Source organism: Anthonomus grandis, chromosome 16 (assembly GCF_022605725.1).
Source record: "Anthonomus grandis grandis chromosome 16, icAntGran1.3, whole genome shotgun sequence".
Classification (NCBI taxonomy): Eukaryota; Metazoa; Arthropoda; class Insecta; order Coleoptera; family Curculionidae; genus Anthonomus; species Anthonomus grandis.
The window spans coordinates 15,968,799-15,989,286 of NC_065561.1; the positions used below are offsets into that span (position 1 = coordinate 15,968,799).

Sequence of the window (20,488 nt, forward strand, 5' to 3'; positions counted from 1 at the left end):
AAAAATTTATTTTTCAAGATTTTGATGGTAGGCTGTTTTGTCTCGGACACCCTGTATTTATTCTAGAATAATAAAGCGTGCTTTAGTTTGTTCCCTAAAAACAATGTTTTATTTTATATATTTTCTCTTTCATACACTTAAAAGTGGCGACTTCACACCTGATCACGGTAATATATTTCGACGGATCGCTCCGGCAACACCGCAGAAAATACTTACCCGCCCAGGTGGTCTCTTAAAGTGGAAACCGGTCGGGTAGAGGGGAAAAAACAAAAGCCTAACGTGTTGTCATCGGCCGAAAAATGGCAACACGTTCTTTTGATAAAGCCGACGTCGTCTCGACGCACCGCCGGTCAGTTCGAGCGGTTGTATTCGATACGAAAGCGTCGCGACGCTCGAATACAAAAGGGTATCAATTACGACGACGACGTGGCGGACCGCCTTCTTGACGAAGTGGGAGCAGCCAATCTGAAAGAGAAGTCGTTAAGTCCAGAGCCTACGGGTTCTGAAATATTCCCTCTGTCAAAACACTGGCTTCTGAAGCTATTAACGCGTGCCGCGCGGCTTTGATGGTTTACCTCGTTTTGGACAATACCGGCGATAACGTGCCGACAATGGGTTTACTGCTACGGTAGCGCGAATGCAACCCCTGCTCGCACGACATTTTATTCATTTAATGGTGATCTGTGATATTATTAGACGATGTGTCGCGAAATACGGTGATAACGGTGATTATGGAAGACAATTGCACGATGCGACCTTGTGCTACGGACTTTAGTATTGCGGCGATCATGTCAAGGCATGGCAGGGCTAGAAGCGGCTGTAGGGAAAGAGATCCAGCCGCTGATTCTCCTATAGGTATAATAAATTTATATATGCTTAATAATATAGCAAATAACAGGAGTAGTGTAGTTATATTTTACACCCAAACGCAGTGCTTTTACCCTTAAGTCTATTAATAAGTTACCTTTTGCCGATAATGTAAATGAAATGGTAATTTACAAATTAACAAGCGTCCTTATCTTGCAATTTAGAAGTGTTCTATCATTAATATTTTATGGTATTGAAATATTATTAATATTATATTTATTTAATAGTGATTAAAATTAATTTTACAACTTTCAACATCATCATCAATACAATATCAACTTTCAGTATCATCATGCAACAGCAATTGCGGCAAGCTTACAAATTGGGTACCTAATAATAAAGTCTTATACTCCTTATGAATTACATTATAAAATTATTTTAATTATTCAATGATTGAGATTTTTTTCTTCCTTGCTTACTTAACCTGAGAACGGATTACGATTACGACAAAAAAAGTCTAATTAAACTTTTAACTGTTAATAAATTAACACTTTTTAACGTTAAATACGTTCAATGAATTTTAAATATTTGATAAAATATTAAACAATGTCAAATAAAAACTGTTAGTTTAGCAGTGTAAAACTCTTTAAAAAACCAATTAAAAGATGTTGTTAAAAAAATTTATAATAACATTCTGAATAGTTTGAGAACCTTTAAGTCTTGTCACTAAAGAGCTTTAAATGAAAAACTAACTACAAATTATCAGGTGTAGTGAGGTCTGGTTTGTCGAAGGACCAAAATTTATATGCGAATGAAAGAGACGTTCAGTTGTTGGGATATTATGCTTCGAAGAACCATTATGCATTATACATATATACCTAGTGGGTCTAAATGAGTTACGTAGTAAAAAATATTTACCGAAATAACCTTATTTTTGACTTGAATAAAAGTTTCAAGAAATAATGCAAGGTAACAAAATTCATAGATATATAAAGGGCTACCAATTCATGAGAAAAAACACATAAAAAATAAATTTTGAGCCATGAAAAATAAAAAAAATTGCTTTCATATTTTAAGATTAAGCTGAAAATGCAAAATTATACAAGAGCTACTAAGTTATCCTAATGGTCAAGGATAATGACGATACGTATTATAATAATTGGAGCATTTTTTGCAACAATAAAAAAAATTTTAAACTATTTATTCATTTAATGTAAACGAATAAAATGGAAAATTTGAATAGCTCAAAAACGACTAAGTACCGTTAAAAAATTTTAGTCATGCTTATTATAATATTTAATATTTGAAAATAAAAATCTTCCAGGTAGCAAAATTCATATAGGTGAACAAGTGATTATTACGCGACCTGAATGGTTCACAATAATTTCAGTTATATGGTACCTACTTAAAAGACAAATAATGAAGTTTTTTTTTTCATGAAAATTGTTTTTCTGGAGTAAGTACCGTTTTTCGTAGAAGTCCAGAAAAGTGAATAAGCCTGAAAAAAAAATTGTTTTAAAAAAGAGTTCCAAATATGTCATTTGTTCCATAAAACTAAGCCTTTTCGCCGAAGCACTTTTTTATATAACTTATAGTTTAGCCCTTTATATCCTAAAAATTTCAAGTTATTTAACAGGCTTTAATATGAACTTTAATCTAACTCTCCCTCATAAAGATATCCTTTAAAATTTTCTATTAAATTTTCATGGAATCCAAATTTATATTTTAATTTACCTAATAATACAGAATGGGTTTACAACTAGGGTACCACGAATGCAATCCCTGCTCACACGACATTTTATTCATTTAATGATCATCTGTGATAATATTAGACGATGTGTCATGAAATAGGTGATAACGGTGCTAATGGAAGACAATTGCACGATGCGACCTAATAAATTTATATAGGCTTAATAATATTAAATAAATTACTTTGCTTTGTTCAATCGTTTCACAGAAAAAAAACATCATAATATGAGCGCTATGCTTGGCGCAGTCTAACTTTTAGATCCTATAGCTGCTTTACTGAACCAAGTCACAGAGCTTGTAAATTTATTTTGAATATATCTAGGCCTTGGTTCTAAAAGGGCCAAAGTCTATCTTTCACAGGAAAAAAATTACAAATCCGCTAAAGGCCAATGTCAACATTTCAATTTTATACTCTTTTTTTCAATAAAAGGGCCAATGTGAACATAGGCCCAGGAATCCAATATTATATAACTTCTTATAAGGCCAATATCGATATAAATAATTATGTACAGTGATTGTTGTAACAAAAACATTTTAATTTCTGCTATGCTGCTAACGATTATTGAAGAATATTTTAAACGAGATGGAAGGCATGTCAGTATATATCACAAATTTCTTATCCCAGGACATACTCATATGGAAGCCGACCAAATTCATGCAGCCATTGAAAAGGCTAGGAAAAAATACCACAGTAAAAATAGAAATTCCTAGAGACTGGGCCAATTTAATTCGTTTAGTGCCTAGGAAACCCCCAATTTTTGTGCATGAGGTGGCTCAGGAAGAATTCTTGAATTTTAAGTCACTCCTTTCGGGAAAGTTTCAGCACAAAAAAGTTAATACTTTGGAAAACCCTGTTGTTTGGGCTAAAATAAGAGTCATTCACTATTCTACCGAAAATCCTGGTCTGCTGAAATACAAAACCACTTTTGCTGAAGACGAGCCATCAAACTTTAAATTTATTAAGAAAATCAACCCGTAATTCCGAAAATGCAATAAAACTTTTCCCTATTAATAAAAAACCGTTAGGTATTCCAAAAAATAAAGTACAACATTTGAGGGACTTATTACCATTTATTGATAAAAACAGTCAGCCATACTATCTGCAGTTTTTTAATGGACTAACTTCTTCTGACACTGCAATTGATAATCTTGGTGAAAGTGAAGATGATGAAGATTCGCTTTAGGTGCCTATATCTTTATCAAAATGTATGTGCAACGACTTTTACGAAGTTTTTTCTTGTGTTTTTAGTTTCATTTTGATTTTTTTAAGTTGGGTCAAAGTGTTATTAGTTTAATTTATTATTTATTAAAAAAAGGTCAATGTCAATTTTTTTTGAAAAATAAATTTATTTTATACATTTTTAAGTTTTTTTTTTTAAAAACCAATATCCTCTATACCCAAATCAAGCTTAAAAAAAATATAGAAACCTATCTATGTTGTAAAAACCAAACCTAATGCGACCTCATTACCTTTAAAGTCAATTTGTCAAAAATTGCGATTTATGACTTTGGCCCTTTTAGAACCAAGCCCCAGATATAGTAAATGTAATCAGAAATTAATGAATACAAAATAAGCTAAAAAATACAATAGGAAATAAACAATATTCTTACATTATCACCTTAACCTATTAACCTATTCTCATCTTAGAAATACAGTACATTCTCACAAAATTCAGGTGTTTTTTTTACCTGATTGGGAAAAATGTCTGGACACGTCGATTAGCATTGTCACTTGCGCATTTTTTGCAATAAAAATTCCCTATACAAAGCACCTCGAGTAGAAACTATGGCGTCACCATTAATTTTTCAAAATGCAACACCCTGTATATCATGACGATATACGCTTAATACTTTTTGTATAGCATACCATACGCCTAAACTCGGTGGTTTGTTAAATTTGACGTAATAAAAATTTATACAATATTTATTGCAACTGATCTTCAGTTTCTTGTCCAATTACTTCAATGCATTTTTGAAGTAGGTAAATAACTTCGAATTGCACATTTTCAATCATTTGCGGATCGATTAGTCTAATAGCTTGTCGAATTCTTCGCGTTAAATAACCAACATTATTTGGTCTATTCACATAAACTTTGGACTTCCAATAGCCCCATAAGAAAAAAATCTAATGGGGTTATATCCGGAGAACTTGGTGGCCACTCAATCTCCTGGTGGTCCTCTTCGTCCAATCTTTCTGTTATAGGAAAAGTTGCATTAAGAAATTGTCGAACGGCGATGGCAGAGTGAGGAGATGCCCCGCCCCGTCTTGTTGAAACCATATCTCGTTACTAGGTAAGTCAGCCTCTTGTGGATTAGAGAATAAAGCAACTAAAGCACGAATAAGTTCAAACTGTAGAAAGTCTAAGTAGCGCACTTGTTGTGTACGCACCCGATCTCCAAAAAACCAATAATCATGAGTATTTCAATTCGTTCTTTCTCAGATGAATGTATTTTATTAAAAAATGATGCGTGACATGACAACTAATAATTATACTCACAAATGCATAACAAACCCTTAGGCTACTTAGTCTACTAATAAGGTTTCTTAAAAAGTAAAAATTATATAGAAAGTTAATGTTGGCGTCATAGTTTCTCCTTGATACCCTGTAACCAAAACTTTCATTGGAAAGGACGCATTGAATCAAATGGACAACAAATTAAACATTAGTTGCAATATAAATCTAGAATTTTAAATGAATTTGTTCCATTCATCGTGAATGCACTGTATTTTAAAATAGACATATCTGACGTAAAAAAATAAAATCACAACAAAAAATTATAACAATTAAATTCAAAATGTAATTTAACATTAAAAAAACTACTTTTGAAAAGAAACTAGGTACCTATTTAAGACCTAAGTAATCCTTAAATTTCGTTGAACCAATGTTCAAAAATTCAGAGGGAATTTGTTATAAAAACATATCGCGTTATAGGATAAATGAGCATAGTCAGTTTGGTAATCGCTCTAATGCTAAGTCATGTACATTATTACGAAAAAATAGCTTTTCTCGTATTAATAATCCAGATTTGCGAATATTTATAATTGTCATTGCAAAAGTACATAAAGTCACAGATCTTACATGTATAACCTGATATAGGAGGTATAAAAGTCCTCCACGATTCAACTTATTAATTAGATCAAAATTACATAACTTGCTCGTCATTACCAATATTGGTTTAAAGCTGTCACATTTTAGTTCCTTCAACTTTATGTAGCAGAATTAACCACTTAAATAGGTGAATAACGGCTTTGAGGTCTTTGATGTCCTGAAAATTATGCATTATTTCTAGTGTTAGGAACCCTTTGAAACATATTCTAACTGTTATGTGAAGATTAAATAGTGAAATTTACTAAGAAAAAAATCTCCAACCAGAACTGTACCAACTACCCAAAACCTAGAATTACGATTTAATCACCAAATCTGTCTTCAGTACATTATTGACAAAACAATGTTCTTTCTTTGCCCATGACTCTTTAAAACCTAATCAGCCAATATCCAAACCAAACATTTAATTTTAGTTTAAGGTTTATTACCTACATTTTTTAATGCAAAACCACATGTCTTTATTTATATAAGGAAACGAGATAAGAACAAATATAATATACATTAGGCTACATTAAATTTAAAGTCAAATATAGCAATGATAAGCCATAAGAAATAAACGCTGAAAAAATAGAAATCGCCTATCGTATCCATTTAAGTTATGCACAAAAATATTAAATACAGGTTCAACTGGGCTGTTTTGTAATTATCAGTAGTTAATGCCTAAGAACATTCTTTGTTTTATAATGTCAATGCTGATTCAGTTGAAATATTAATTAATTCTTGCGCAACCTTTACAAAATACTAACAATTAAGCTAAATACTAATTTTTGACTTGATTTCGCCAAATATTATAATAGAATAGTAACTTATCAGATAAATTAATGATATATAAATGAACCTGCGTGCTGTTAAAAGAATCCTAATGTTTTGTAAGATTTTTATAAGCAATTATTGTTAACTTAATTATATATTTCTCGCCATCAGATCTAAAAAGTGAAAATTTGCCTTCATAACTCCCAGAATCGAATTTTTAATTTAGAGCTACTCAAAACTTATATAGTGGTAATTAACGAATACTAACAAATTGTACGTGCCTAGATGCCTTATAGTTTACGTAGTTACGTAAAGTACGTAATTCTGTAAATTACGTAACAAAATAAAACACTAAACTTCCAATATAAATTAAAACTTTTGCACTATAAATTTTTAGGTATTAATCTAAATTGCTCAACTAGTTTGAAATGAATTTCGGTTGCACCGATCTCTTGTACGATACTATGGTCCAAAATGTCGATTAAGCAAGCAAATAAAATAAGAAATTGTTATTTGACTTAACTGCTAATTAAACCATGACATAACGTTATCGTAAGAAAATTAGTTCTAGCGATTAATAATGATTAAAATTTGTTAATAATTATTCGGATAATTTAGATCGACGATAGAAGAATTTTACGCAATATCCTATAGATACAAATCTTTTATCAATTTTAAGGAATATTTACTCCTATATACCTAGCTACAAGAAGATGCTCTTGTGTGTCTATTTTTGCCATTTTTATTTCGTATTTTTCCTACGATATCCAAAAAATGCAGCGTTTTCTAATCTCTCTATTTATGTGAAATAAATTTTCCCATATAATGAAGATATAGAAATCGCCCATCGTATCCATTTAAGTTATGCACAAAAATTTTAAATACAGGTTTAACTAGGCTGTTTTATAGTTATCAGTCGTTTTTGCCTAAAATATTAATTAATTCTTGCGCAATCTTTACAAAATACTGTAACCATTGGGCTAAATACTAATATTTGACTTGACTTCGCCAAATATTATTATAAATTAATGATATTAGATGAATCGACATCGTAGTATTTTATAGGATTTTTATAAGCAATTATTGTTAACTTATTAATATATAATAAGAAATATATAATATAATTATACAGGAATGTCCCAAAAGTAGACGTCCAAACGAGAGGAGGTGATAGAGGAGATCATTTGCAATCAAAAAAACCCTATATACTATTATCCGATTGTTGATGGTTTAAAAGTTATTTTCATTTTTCTCATTTTTGTTAAAATCGCTTGCACAAAATTTATTACAAAAATATCATAATTTATTTACTTAGTATTTAGTGCGAGTGTGACCCTAAGAGTGCACCCTTTCATAAATATGATTTGGATGCATAATTGTTTCTTTCACTAGTAAGAAAAAAATAATTTCTCAATATGTTTAATTTTTATTTAAAAATTATTTGCCTTTTAAGTGAACCTGGCAGAAACAAATTTACTACAAAAAATTAAAAATTATCAGGAAAAGTTACTTATTTAATGAAGATTCTCATATGGTATAATACTTTCAGATAAGTGATACGAGTCTTTTTTGATTGGCATTTTTATTAAACTAATCGTTTTTGGACAAAAATCAAAATATTGTAATACTAAATAATGAAAAAAAAAAGAATTTATTGCTATTAAACATCACAATAAATGTTATTATACTTTAAATTATTATTATTACTTTTAATATATTATTAAAAGTATTATCAAGATGTTGCTTTACGATTCGGGCAGAGTGAGCAGGAGCTCCGTCGTGTTGCAGCCACATGTCTCGCCGTGTTGCTACAGATACGTCTTCAAGTAAATCGTTCAAGTTATGTTGCAAGAAATGTAAATAATTTCCGCCGTTAAGTCTTCCTGGTAGCTCGAATGGTCCAATTAATTTGCCTTCAATGATCCCTGCCCATAGATTGACTGAAAACTGATGCTGAAAACGATCATTTCTTACTATATTAGGATTAACATAGTCCCAATAATGCAAATTGTGTATATTAAATATCGCTGTTCTTTTAAAACTGCTTTCGTCACTCCACAAAATGTTTAAAAAAAAAAATGGAGTCTTCTCTATCACGCTGCAGCATTTCCCGACAAAACTAAATCCTTTTTTCATAATCAGTGGGCAGAAGTGCTTGAACACTTTGCACATGATAAGGATATAACAGATTTCTTTGTAAGACTCGATGAACTGTGGATTTGGGCAGTCCCGAACGTCTTGCTATGCGACGAACACTTGTTGTTGGATTCTCTGTTGCAAATTCCACAATATCATCTTCATCGTTATCATTTCTAGGTCTTCCTACTCTCCGTGGCTGACCAGGAATGATGCCTTCCAAGTAACTCTGATGCACATTTATGAGAACTCTATGGTCAGGATAGCGATTTCGACCGGGAAAGCGTCTTTCATATTCTCGGGCAACAGCTCGAGCATTTCCATTACAAAGCCCATAAACATAGTGCATTTCTGCATATTCGTGGGAACTATAAGCCATTTGTGGTTTACTTGTAATAGTAGCAAAGGAGTTAAAACACGAAAAACTCCGAAAATAGAAACAGCAAACAGTCTAAGTATAAGAAATAAAGCCTAATTTGTTAAAAAAACCAGAAAGAAACTAACTACATTCGCGACAGGGAAATAAGGGAAGTATGTTGATCTTAAAAATAATTTGAAAAAGAATGTTTAGTTTTCTTATCATAAATATTTGACCGTAAAGAATCTGCCATAAATAAAGCAACTTTTTCTGATAGCTGTTTATTTTTGGTCGAACACGTGCTTTGTAGCAGCATCAATTCAAACGCAAAAATGTGTATGTAGAACTTGAAAACATTGGGAAATTATCATTTTCTAAGTAGTGACAGAAGTAATTGTTTTGCATGCAATTATTACCTATGAAAAAGTACACTATTTAAGGCAACATTCATAACAAATACCACGCAAATACGTGAGGATATTCTTTCCATGAGTTCTTTACATAATTCATGACACTATTTTTATAAAAAACAGAAAAACGGTAATAACTTTTAAACCATCAATAATCGAATAATAGTATATGGGTTTCTTTTGATTGCTACTAACCTCCTCTGACTCTACTGATCCGCCATCAGATCTAAAAAGTGAAAATTTGCCTTCATAACTCCCAGAATCGAATTTATTTTTTATTAAGGCCAAGAAAGACGAGCTTCATTTAGGCTTGCCATTTTTATTTAAGATTATTTTATTATGTTGCCAGTTATTAATTAACAATAGTTATTATTTGACATAAAAATACTACTTTTGCATAAATATTTTTTTTAATCAGTCTTAATTAAAGGTACAATTTAACTACTAATTTTTAATTTAGAGCTACTCAAAACTTATATAGTGGTAACTAACGAATACTAACAAATTCTACGGGCTTAGAATAAATTGCCCTAGATGCCTTATACTTTACGTAGTTACGTAAAGTACGTAATTCTATAAATTACGTAACAAAATAAAACAATAAACTTCTAATATAAATTAAAACTTTTGCACTATAAATTTTTAGGTATTAATCTAAATTGCTTAACTACTTAGAAATGAATTTCGGTTGAACCGATCTCTTGTACGATACTATGGTCAAAAATGTCGATTAAGCAAGCAAATAAAATAAGAAATTGTTATTTGACTTAACTGCTAATTAAACCATGACATAACGTTATCGTAAGAAAATTAGTTCTAGCGATTAATAATGATTAAAATTTGTTAATAATTATTCGGATAATTTAGATCGACGATAGAAGAATTTTACGCAATATCCTATAGATACAAATCTTTTATCAATTTTAAGGAATATTTACTCATATATAGCTACAAGAAGATGCTCTTGTGTGTCTATTTTTGCCATTTTTATTTCGTATTTATCCTACAATATCCAAAAAATGCAGCGTTTTCTAATCTTTCTCTCTCTATGTGAAATAAATTTTCCTATATAATGGCATCGAATCAAAACCGCAAAAACTAATCTATCCAGAATTATTAACTGGCATTGTGTTCTTCTTCGAATAAGTCTTATAAAATATTATTCTATTAATAACTATTATCGGTGTAAAACCCAATATAATATAAATCACTTAATTAAAAAGGTCCCACATGTTAATCCTATCAATACCCAGATACAAGTTTGAAGCCTAATACAACATAGGAAATGTGTGGCCTACGCCCTCACTCCAATTAAATGGATTATTCTCAGTCAAAACAACAAAGCAGTAATTCTGTTATGTTATTCATTATCCATTTCTTTTTTCTCGCTGGTTCATACAAAGGCGGTCTATAAAGGCGGAGATAAAGAGTGATTCCTAGTCACGCCCATAAATATGTTTTATACAATTATTAGGGTCTGGATTTGTCTATTTTTTGGGCCATTAATTTGGTACCTAACTGATTATAGTAATATTTTTTCGCGTCATAATGAATAAATAAATTCATCATGTTATACGTACATACAATTATTATTAAAATGACTTTAATAGATTTTTTTATATTGATATTTAATAGAAGGAGTTCAGGTGATCGAAAGTTACTTTAATAAAAATAAAAATTTTCTAGTTTGTCCGGGCAGTTGCGTCTTTTTATCATTTCCAGTTTAATTTCTCCAAATTTCCAGATAATAATCTTATTTTATGGCAGCTAAAATTATTTTAGTTTTGATCAATTATTTTAGGTTTTTTACAGCATTTTCAGGACGAAATTTCTGCATTTTGCCGATTTTAAGCCTTTTTTACTACTTCTCTAGATTTTTTCAAAATTTCATTGAAAAATATTTTAATTAATTTCAGGCAGTTAATAATTAGGTAATTTTTATTTCAGCCAATTCCAGAAGATTTTTCTCAAATTTCAGGACGAAATTTTGATCTGTTTATTTGCCTTTAATACTATTGCCATTTTAAATTTAATTAAATAGTAACGTTATATCCAATTAAATAAATAAACAAGAGTAACACTATATCCTACATTTTAACAATGTTGGTACATAAAATAAATTATAAATAGTATTAATATTAAAAAGAACAAACAATACTGCTGATGTATAGGCAGACAGTTTAAAATATGTAATCAAAATATATGAAAACATTCATTGGAACTTAAAGTAGCTTATCAATTACATATTGCATAATATCCTACCTATATACAAAGGCTAATTAATTCAAAACGATGCAAACTGTTTAACATCCCATTTTTTTGAATGTTGGTTTAATTAAAATGGTTTTTATTATAACAATGCATAGTAATTACACTATTTCACATATTTATTTTAGTGGCGTAGTTTAGAAGTGTAACTTTTTAAAAGCGATCCACATATACGAGCAATACATACTAAAAACGAAATGTATTGAGGAATACATTTTAAGCAAGAAATACCTATACGATAATATATTTCTTATATAAATAAAATATATAGGTGTTAAGTTTATAAAATTATCTTGACTTATTTATTATTAATTTAAGAAAAACATGTGAAAGCCATTACCAAATTTTACTATTTTTTATCTTATGCTTCTTTTTTAATTTATCTTTACTGTGTGTGAAAAAAACATTTTTTTAATAACAACGTTATTTTATCGGCTTAATTTTTTATTTAATTCGATGCATATTTCATTATAGCATTTTACATTAAAAACTTCTTAATTAATAAAAAAAAGCGAACTACATTAGTGTCAATTTGTATTTCTTTTAGGCACTTAAAAAATTAACAGAAACTGACCTCAACTGCCTGGACGAAACAAATAAAAATTAAATAATAACGTCTTTATTCGAAAAATGTTAACTTATAGTAAATTTAAATAACATCTACATAACTAATTAATTAAACAAATTCTAATTAATAACAATCCATAGAAACAACCAAAGATATAAGGGAGTAGAGTACAAAGTCTGTATTTTGCACTCTAAGCCACTTTAGGTCATTTATTTTCACAGAGACATTGTCATTTTTTTTTTAATTTAAATGTTACATTTTTACAAGAAACATGTTAAACATAATAAGCCAAGCATAATATACAATATTATAGCAGTTTAAAACAGGTAAAATCAATGATTAACACATTTTTTCCATTTTAAAATAAGAATGTGCCTATTTGCATACAGGATTTTCATCCTATAGGTTTTTTGTAATGTCTTTTTAATACGCTCCCTATATCTAAGCTTAACATACAAATATAAGCCCAAGTTCCTGGCACATTTTGTAAATATTAACTTCTTAACAGCCATTTTTAAATTTAAATTGTCCTCTAATTCTACCCTTTTTTTCTGGACAAGTCAAAGTCAAAGTCAAAATATACTTTATTTGCTAAGCTTACAAACTTGTGCTAAAAGCTTCCTAATCCTCGAATTTATAATACAAGTATTACAAGTAAGATACAGGACAAAAACAGAATACAGAATCGATTTTGATTGTACATAGAAGCATATTTTATATAATCAAAGAAAAAACCAAAAAAGAAGAAAAGAAAAGGCGAGAACCAACATAAAACAAGAATAATAAAAAAAATAATAATAAAATAAATCTGATCAACAGATATATAATTAATTTTAAATATTAAAATGAGTCGTTAAAATACTCTTCAATGCTGTAGTAAGCTTTTGGTAAGATTAATTTCTTTAGTTCTCTCCTAAACTTTTTAAGTCTGTAACAGTCCTAATCGAAAAAAGTCCATGCAGTGATAGAGAGCTTAAGTCATTAACGTATAATAAAAATAAAATAGGACCCAACACTGATCCTTGAGGTACACCACATTTAAGCTATCCCTGACGAAAATCCAGATGCAATCACCCTCTGGGTACGGCCAGACAGGTATGACTTCAACCACCCCAAAGCTACTCCCCTAAATCCGTATAAATCAAACTTTGACAGCAGTATTCCATGATCCAGACAATCGAAGGCCTTGGACAGATCACAGAACACCGCTGCTGCAGCCTCCTTGGAGTTCATAGATAGATACACACTCTCCAAGAATCTGAAAATGGCATCCTGCGTGCCCTTAGATGACTGAAATCCGTACTGATTAGGGGATAGCACATTGTATTTGGTCAAAAAAGAGACAATTCTCTTTTTTGCAAGCCGCTCAAGAACCTTGGAGAGGGTAGACAAAATTAATATGGGACGGAAGTTAGAGGGTCGGTCTAAGCTACCACCCTTATGAAGAGGGATAATCATAGCTTCCTTTAAACAGGATGGGAACTCGCCCTGAAAAAATGACTGATTGATTGCCCAAACCAAAGCACCTAAAGCGCTCGCAGGCAGAAGTGACGCAGACGTGAGGAGATACCATCGGAACCCGAAGACCTATGATTTTTCAAGCACTGAATTGTTTCAAGGACCTCGGTGGCATCTACAGGGTGGAAAAAGAATGATTGGTTGATAGCATTCCGATTAAGATACTGCAATGGATCGCCGTCACTGGGAACTGCTTCCAGTAACTTCTTAGCAATATTAGAAAAATAGTCATTTAAATCATCGGGCCTCAAGTCCGATTCAACCAACCGCCGACGAGAAGACTGCCTACATTCGTTAATGATTAACCAACTTTCCTCTTGTCTGTTGCCGGACGAATCTAAGCGCTCGTTGTAATACAGTTCCTTTCTGACTTTTATCAGATGCCTATAAATTTTCCGATAATCCTGAAAATAAGACCTGATGAATTGATTGTCAATAGATTTGCGAAGTCTTGCTAAGCATCGCAAATTTTGGGCAGATGTTTTTAGTCCCGCGATGATCCATGGTTTTCGTCTCTTGGATTTAAGTCTAACCAAGGGAAAGCAGATACTTATTTTATCACGTAATGTATAATAAAAGGAAGAAAATGGTTGTGGAGCAACCCGAATTGTATTCCAGTTAACGGACGAAATGGATTGAGAAAATAAATACAAATTGTTCCCACTAAACACTCTCCCAATGCGGCGGCCACCACAAAATAGCAAAACTTCGGTCTTTTCAGGGTTTAATTTCTAATTGTGTTCATTGGAGGAATATACCTCGGCAGTAGCCAAATCAGAATAAAAGTAATGGATAACCTGAGTATCATCAGCGTATAGGACTGTACAGTTGAGCTGCATCACAGATATCAAAGGTATAAATAAGAAATAAAAAATAGACCTTGTGGGGTACTAGAAATGAGGTTTCCAGACGAGGACAAGTTATTGTTTATAAGTACCCGTTGTTTTAGCCCTGTGAGCCTGTTTTTAAAAAATCCACATGATCTAAGAACAAATCTAAATATTTTAATTTTTCATATAACAGGTCTTGGTCCAAACAGACACCACTGACATATTTTAATAATTTAACTTTATCATCTATCTCAATAATATAATATATATTGTTCTATAAAACGCTCAAAAGATCCCAAAAAAATAATCGTCTTTAAAATGCTTAAAATCCCTAAAACAAATAAATTTTTGAACAGTTGTGATCAACTGTGACAATATCATTATTAGCAAAGAAGAACTTCTTCAAAATCAAGTATCCACTAATTCTGTTATAGGATTTGGAGCATTCAGAAAATCTATATTAAGATCACCCAATAGAGTTATATAGTCAGAACATGGTAGAACTTCTGAAAGGGAGTTTTCCAGTGCAAAGTTTAAAACATATTTTTTTGCGATTCTTAAAATCCTTAACCACCTGTGTCATAAATAATCTGTCAGTAGGGTCCTATACCCAGGAATAATAAAGAGTTCAGATGCAGTTTGCTCTTGCAACCATGTCTCTGGTTACTGCCATGACATCTTTTTTATTTCGGTTTTATCGATGTTTGAAGTAAATGGTTAACATATAAATTAATTTTTTGATTTTGTGTAATTATAAGAAATTAATGCGCTTTTCAGATTCGGCTTTACAAAATCTATAAGAACACTGATGATTTACTGACGATTCAGAATATTAGGAACATACATATAATCAGATATTTTGCAAAGTGCTCAAACTTAAAGTTATAAATTCGGAGAATGCAAATATGATTATAATAACGATCGCTAGACCGTCCTAACCTAATCCCTTTAGACTTAGCAAAAACTCATTAAGAATATGATTTTTTTTCCAGGCAGTTAAAAAATAGATAAAATCTTACCTCAGTTACCTAAAATTTGCCTTGTGTCAGATTAAATATTTATTTCTTACAGGGAGTTGAGGAAAAAATATTAAAAACCCCTTAATTGTCTGAAATAAATTTAAGAATATCACATACATTGGTGTCCATTTATATTTATTAAAGGCAGTTAAAAAATAAGTAAAATCTTACCTCATTTTTTTTTCCTTCAGGGAATAGTAGAAGGAACACCCACAATTATTTTATTGGTCTAAAAACCTTGCAGTAAATAAATTATTTTAAATCAAAAAGAATAAAACATTGTGATAATTTTATTTACATAGTGGCTTCTTCTGCAAGCTTAAATCTGCTTTTGGCCTATATATATCCAGAAGTTAGAATGTTTAATCAGAAATTTCTAAATTAACGGACTCTTGATGACTTTTATAAGACTAAAGTCTGGAATAAGCATTTTTTAATTAAGAAATAAAACACAGTCGTTTATAAGTATCGAAATGTACCGCGGGTAATTTTAAAGTGGGAGTTCCTTAAACAAACGGGTGACCCAAACTGATCATTTTAATCAAAATATTTTAATTTATTGCTCTCTTTATCTAAAAACCGTTTTTAAGCCAAACAATTTTAAACTGTAACTAAAAAAACAAGTCTAAATGAAATGTTTGTATATATTTGCCTTAAAAACATAAAAAATATTTAAAAATTATAAAATAGTCTTTAAAACTATTATACTCTTTCCTTAAAAAAAAAACAAAGACGAGAATATACTGCAAAGATAAACAACGATAAGTTCTCCTTTGTACGATCATGATTTAAATTACATTGACCGGGTGCTCACTGATTGTTCCACTGAAAGGAATAACAAACACATATTTCAAAATTTGAAATAAAGCTTACGAAGTTCGTTTATATTTTAACGTTTACGTTCAAATATACACAAAAGATTTTCTAAGAGCGTGTGAAAACGATGGTTTAAGTAAAGGCCAGACCCGTGGGTGGGACTATTTACCTCAACACCTATAATTAAAAAACGTAATCAATAACAAAAACGTTATGGATATTTTCTACGTGCCTCGGTTATAATCATTTTATGTAAATTTAGTACACGAGCATAAGGAATTTATATAGTGCGAATATTTTTACAACGGAAGTGAAATATTACTGGATTATAAATTTGATTGATTAGGGTTTAAATTAAAAGGTTTTCATTGTGTAAAGATTATTGACGCACCTTAGGAATAAATCGATTCTGAGTATGCAGGATTTTAAATATTTATATATTTATATTAAAGTCTTAGGATGGGTTACATAATCTGTACCAGCCAAGAGAACAAGCAGGTTTTCCAGTCGGATATGGAACAAATGAACATGTCCAGGTAATAAAATAACTTATAGAAAAAACGTATAGACCAAAAAAAGTCGTATAGATTATCGATTCATTTCCATATTATGACAACACGCAATAGCAAAAGTAAAAGTTTAAATGAAAACGTACATTCTGAATAGGAACATTGAAGTGTATCTGACTTAGCAAGTTTGGACAATCAAGAAATCCACGGATGACTCTTGATCCATGATATATCTTGGAGGTAAAGATAAAAACTGTTCGAGGACTAAATAATCATGATTGTTGATAATGGTGTGAGTATAGTAGACACAATAGCTAAGAAATTTATGTTGGATTCGTTCTAGAGTTCCTTTATCAATTTGAAAATAGGAAGACTAAACCACTGAACATAATGGATTTGACAATGGAAAAAATACCTGCAATTTCTAATGATAAATCTTAGACAGTTTTTTATCCATGCAACAACAAGCATGAAAACCCATCATTATCAGTTTCTTCAGATGAATTTAATGATCAACACGATCGAATGCCTTGTAGAAATCTCTATATAAAGCATCGATCTGCAATTGACTAATCATATCAGACTGATAGCAAACTAACCTTGTTATTGTCGATATTTTAATTTGAAAACCATTTTGTAATAGGCGACTCACATAACCAAGCGAAGTTATTTGGGCTCAAGACTGCTACAAGTTTGCTGTGTTTACAGTTATTAGCCATTATGGGAATCTCCAAGAATGATCTTGAAAAATTATGGCAATCCTCATCAAAAGTAGACCTCATCAAAGACACTAACAAAAGTAACTAGTATAGACAATATTTAAAAGAAATTGGCCTTACAACTCGATGAACGAACGGCTTAAAGGGAATGTCTTCAAACTGGATCCAAGATGTCCAAGACCGAGCAAAATGGATTAAAAGAAACCTATGTCCAACAACAGACGAGACAATATGATGATGATGATGATGCTTATATTGACGAAAACTGTTATTGGATCCAATTGAAAGGTTACAGGAATAAAGACGTAAATACTCTTCTGACATTCCTGATTGACATATGACCATATTCAAAATTCTGTGAAATATCTATCCGGAATTTCTCATTTAAAATTCCCGCGTAAGACTAACCAGGTAGCACCTCTGTATAAGACAATGGTGCTAAGTTGTGCCTCCATCTATCAATTAGTTTGTGTATAGCTGCTGTTTTTGTTGGTTAATGTACGGTGCGTTTTTCGATTTTTATAATCATCTATACTCGCCGGCACAAAATTCCGCCACCCTGAAATATTGGGCAAGTTTGATGTTTTATAAATTTTTTATTTTTTATCAGATTCTCACGATTTTACCATCAGTTTTTAGATACATTTGTTGTGATTTTTTAAAATCATTTTGTAAAGTAGCATTTTTCGATTAGGCTATATTATACAGGAGTAAAACAAACTGTTGTTTTTTCTCGTAATTTCAAAAGGCCCTGTAGGAAAATTAAGGTGCATAATTCTGTTTACATACTGTTCCTTGTAATCTTTGATGTATTCTAAACATTTCGATTTTTGATTCATTCCATTATCTCATTTCTGCTGCGAGCTGCAAATTTTTTATTAAAACGCTGATTTGAAGCTTATTTTTAGATAATTAATGTCAAGTTTTCGGTTAACAATTATCGACGTTGGCTAAGGACGCAATTAATGTGACATAAAGTTTGACAGTGTCACTATTATAATTTGTTGTGTGTCAATATGGTATTAACTTCAGCAGACTTGGGTAGAATTGTTGCGTTAATAGAGGATGGCCGTAGCAAAAGTTATGTCGCCCGTATTCTGAGATTTCCGCGGTCTACAGGTCGAGATGCCTACAGACGGGAATTTTTACTAGACGACAAGGCTCTGGCAGAAAGAGAATGACCACTGCAGCTGATGATCACTTTGTCACCATTAGTTCTTTAAAAGATCGAAGATCTACTGCTGTGTGTCTCAAAAATGACTTGCGAATACTTCATGGAGTAAGTGTAAGTGAAAGAACGATACGTAGAAGATTAGCAGAAGCTGGACTTTATTCACGAAGGCCAGCAAAGGTAATTCTGCAGTTTAGCGGCTTTTGTCAAAACTAAGGAAAAATGGTCGGGTTTTTTGCAAAGTAGGTAGATTTTGATATATATTTTTCACTAAGAGTGGCAGAAAGCCAAATTTTATCACGAAGAGGGTGTTATCACGCACTAAATCACTCACTATAGGACGCGATTAATCATTAGAATAACCTTGTATACCATTAGTTTTGTCAACAAATAGGTGATAACTGAGTTGAGGTTAGGTGTGGTGTTGCCAGTTTTATTGCGTTTTGTCACTCTGCAGCTGAAGCCTTGTCTCCAGTCTGGCTTCCTCTAAAGTGGAGAATTCACTCTGTATTTTTTTAGTCATTCATTATCATAACATATAAAAAATTATGAATGAAACTAGTGTATAATCATAATATTATACACTAGTTTCATTACATATTACTTAAAATGTCAATTACATGTAATAAACACAAATTTGTTTGAATTGAAAATTTTTTTTTTTTAAGTTCTATCAAAATTCACATGTTCGCGGCGAATTATATCATTCCGCCACTTTTAATTTTTTTTGGGTAAATTAGGCCATTTAAAAAAAATTGTAAAAATACGCAAAATGTGATGAGCGGTGCTTGAGCAATTTAAGAACCAACCCAACGTAACCCAACCCAACCCAACCTAACCCAACCCAACCCAACCCAATCCCATCCCATCCCATCCCATCCCATCCCATCCCATCCCATCCAATCCAATCCAATCCAATCCAATCCAATCCAATCCAATCCAATCCAATCCAATCCAATCCAATCCAATCCAATCCAATCCAACCCAATGGTCTGTGCGCAGCGCCTTATGTTCCCTTCGCGGTGATAGAGAAACGGAACAAACCAAAACACTGCACACATACTCCCAACGACAACCCAATGAGTCGACAACCCATTTGACAGATAACGACTGTCATTTAATTTATGCAAAAAAAAACAGCAAAAAATTTAAATAAATTAGTTTACCTCTATTTGTGAGTACTTCACATTGTTTATAAAGAAACTATTTGCAAAATACACCTTCAGCCATTATTAATTTTTTCCAGATAAAATTAGGCTATTTAAAAAAGAAAACTGGTGAAAATACGCCAAATTTGACAAAATTATTCTAATGACGTTATTCTATTCATGTCCCATAGTGAGTGATTTAGTGCGTGATAACACCCTCTTCGTGATAAAATTTGGCTTTCCGCCACTCTTAGTGACAAATAAATATCGAAATCTACCCATTTTGCAAAAAACTCGACCATTTTTCGTTAGTTTTAACAAAAGCCGCTAAACTGCAGAATTACCCCAGCAAGATGTCCACAATTACTTCCTCGGCATCGACAACACCGACTGAGGTTTGCAAGATCGCATTTTGAGTTGACTCTAGAACAGTGGGCAAACGTACTATTCACAGATGAATCCAGGGTTTGTTTAAGGACGCCGGATGGTCATGAGCGGGTATACAGACGTAGAAATGAAAGATATGCTGACTGCACCATTTCAGAACAAAACTCATATCGTGGCGGTTCAGTCTTGATTTGGGCGGGTATTTCTACCGAAGC

The 20,488-nt window shown here is 31.5% G+C and overlaps 2 protein-coding genes across 5 annotated transcripts in view; one reads left to right on the top strand and one right to left on the bottom strand.

Annotated features, from left to right (window-relative positions):
- The window catches only part of LOC126745892 (mitochondrial import inner membrane translocase subunit Tim21), a 580,089-nt gene that overhangs the window by 135,779 nt on the left and 423,822 nt on the right, over nucleotides 1–20,488 (bottom strand). The window lies entirely within an intron of this gene.
- The window catches only part of LOC126745887 (T-box transcription factor TBX20-like), a 123,552-nt gene continuing 103,394 nt past the window's right edge, over nucleotides 331–20,488 (top strand). For 2 of the 4 annotated variants that reach the window (XM_050453924.1, XM_050453923.1), the window contains exon 1: nucleotides 331–855. In XM_050453924.1, coding sequence (XP_050309881.1) covers nucleotides 732–855 — 124 coding nt within the window. In that variant the 5' untranslated portion in view covers nucleotides 331–731. The remainder of the gene's footprint in view (nucleotides 856–20,488) is intronic. The other 2 variants (XM_050453925.1, XM_050453926.1) reach the window with 1 other exon arrangement.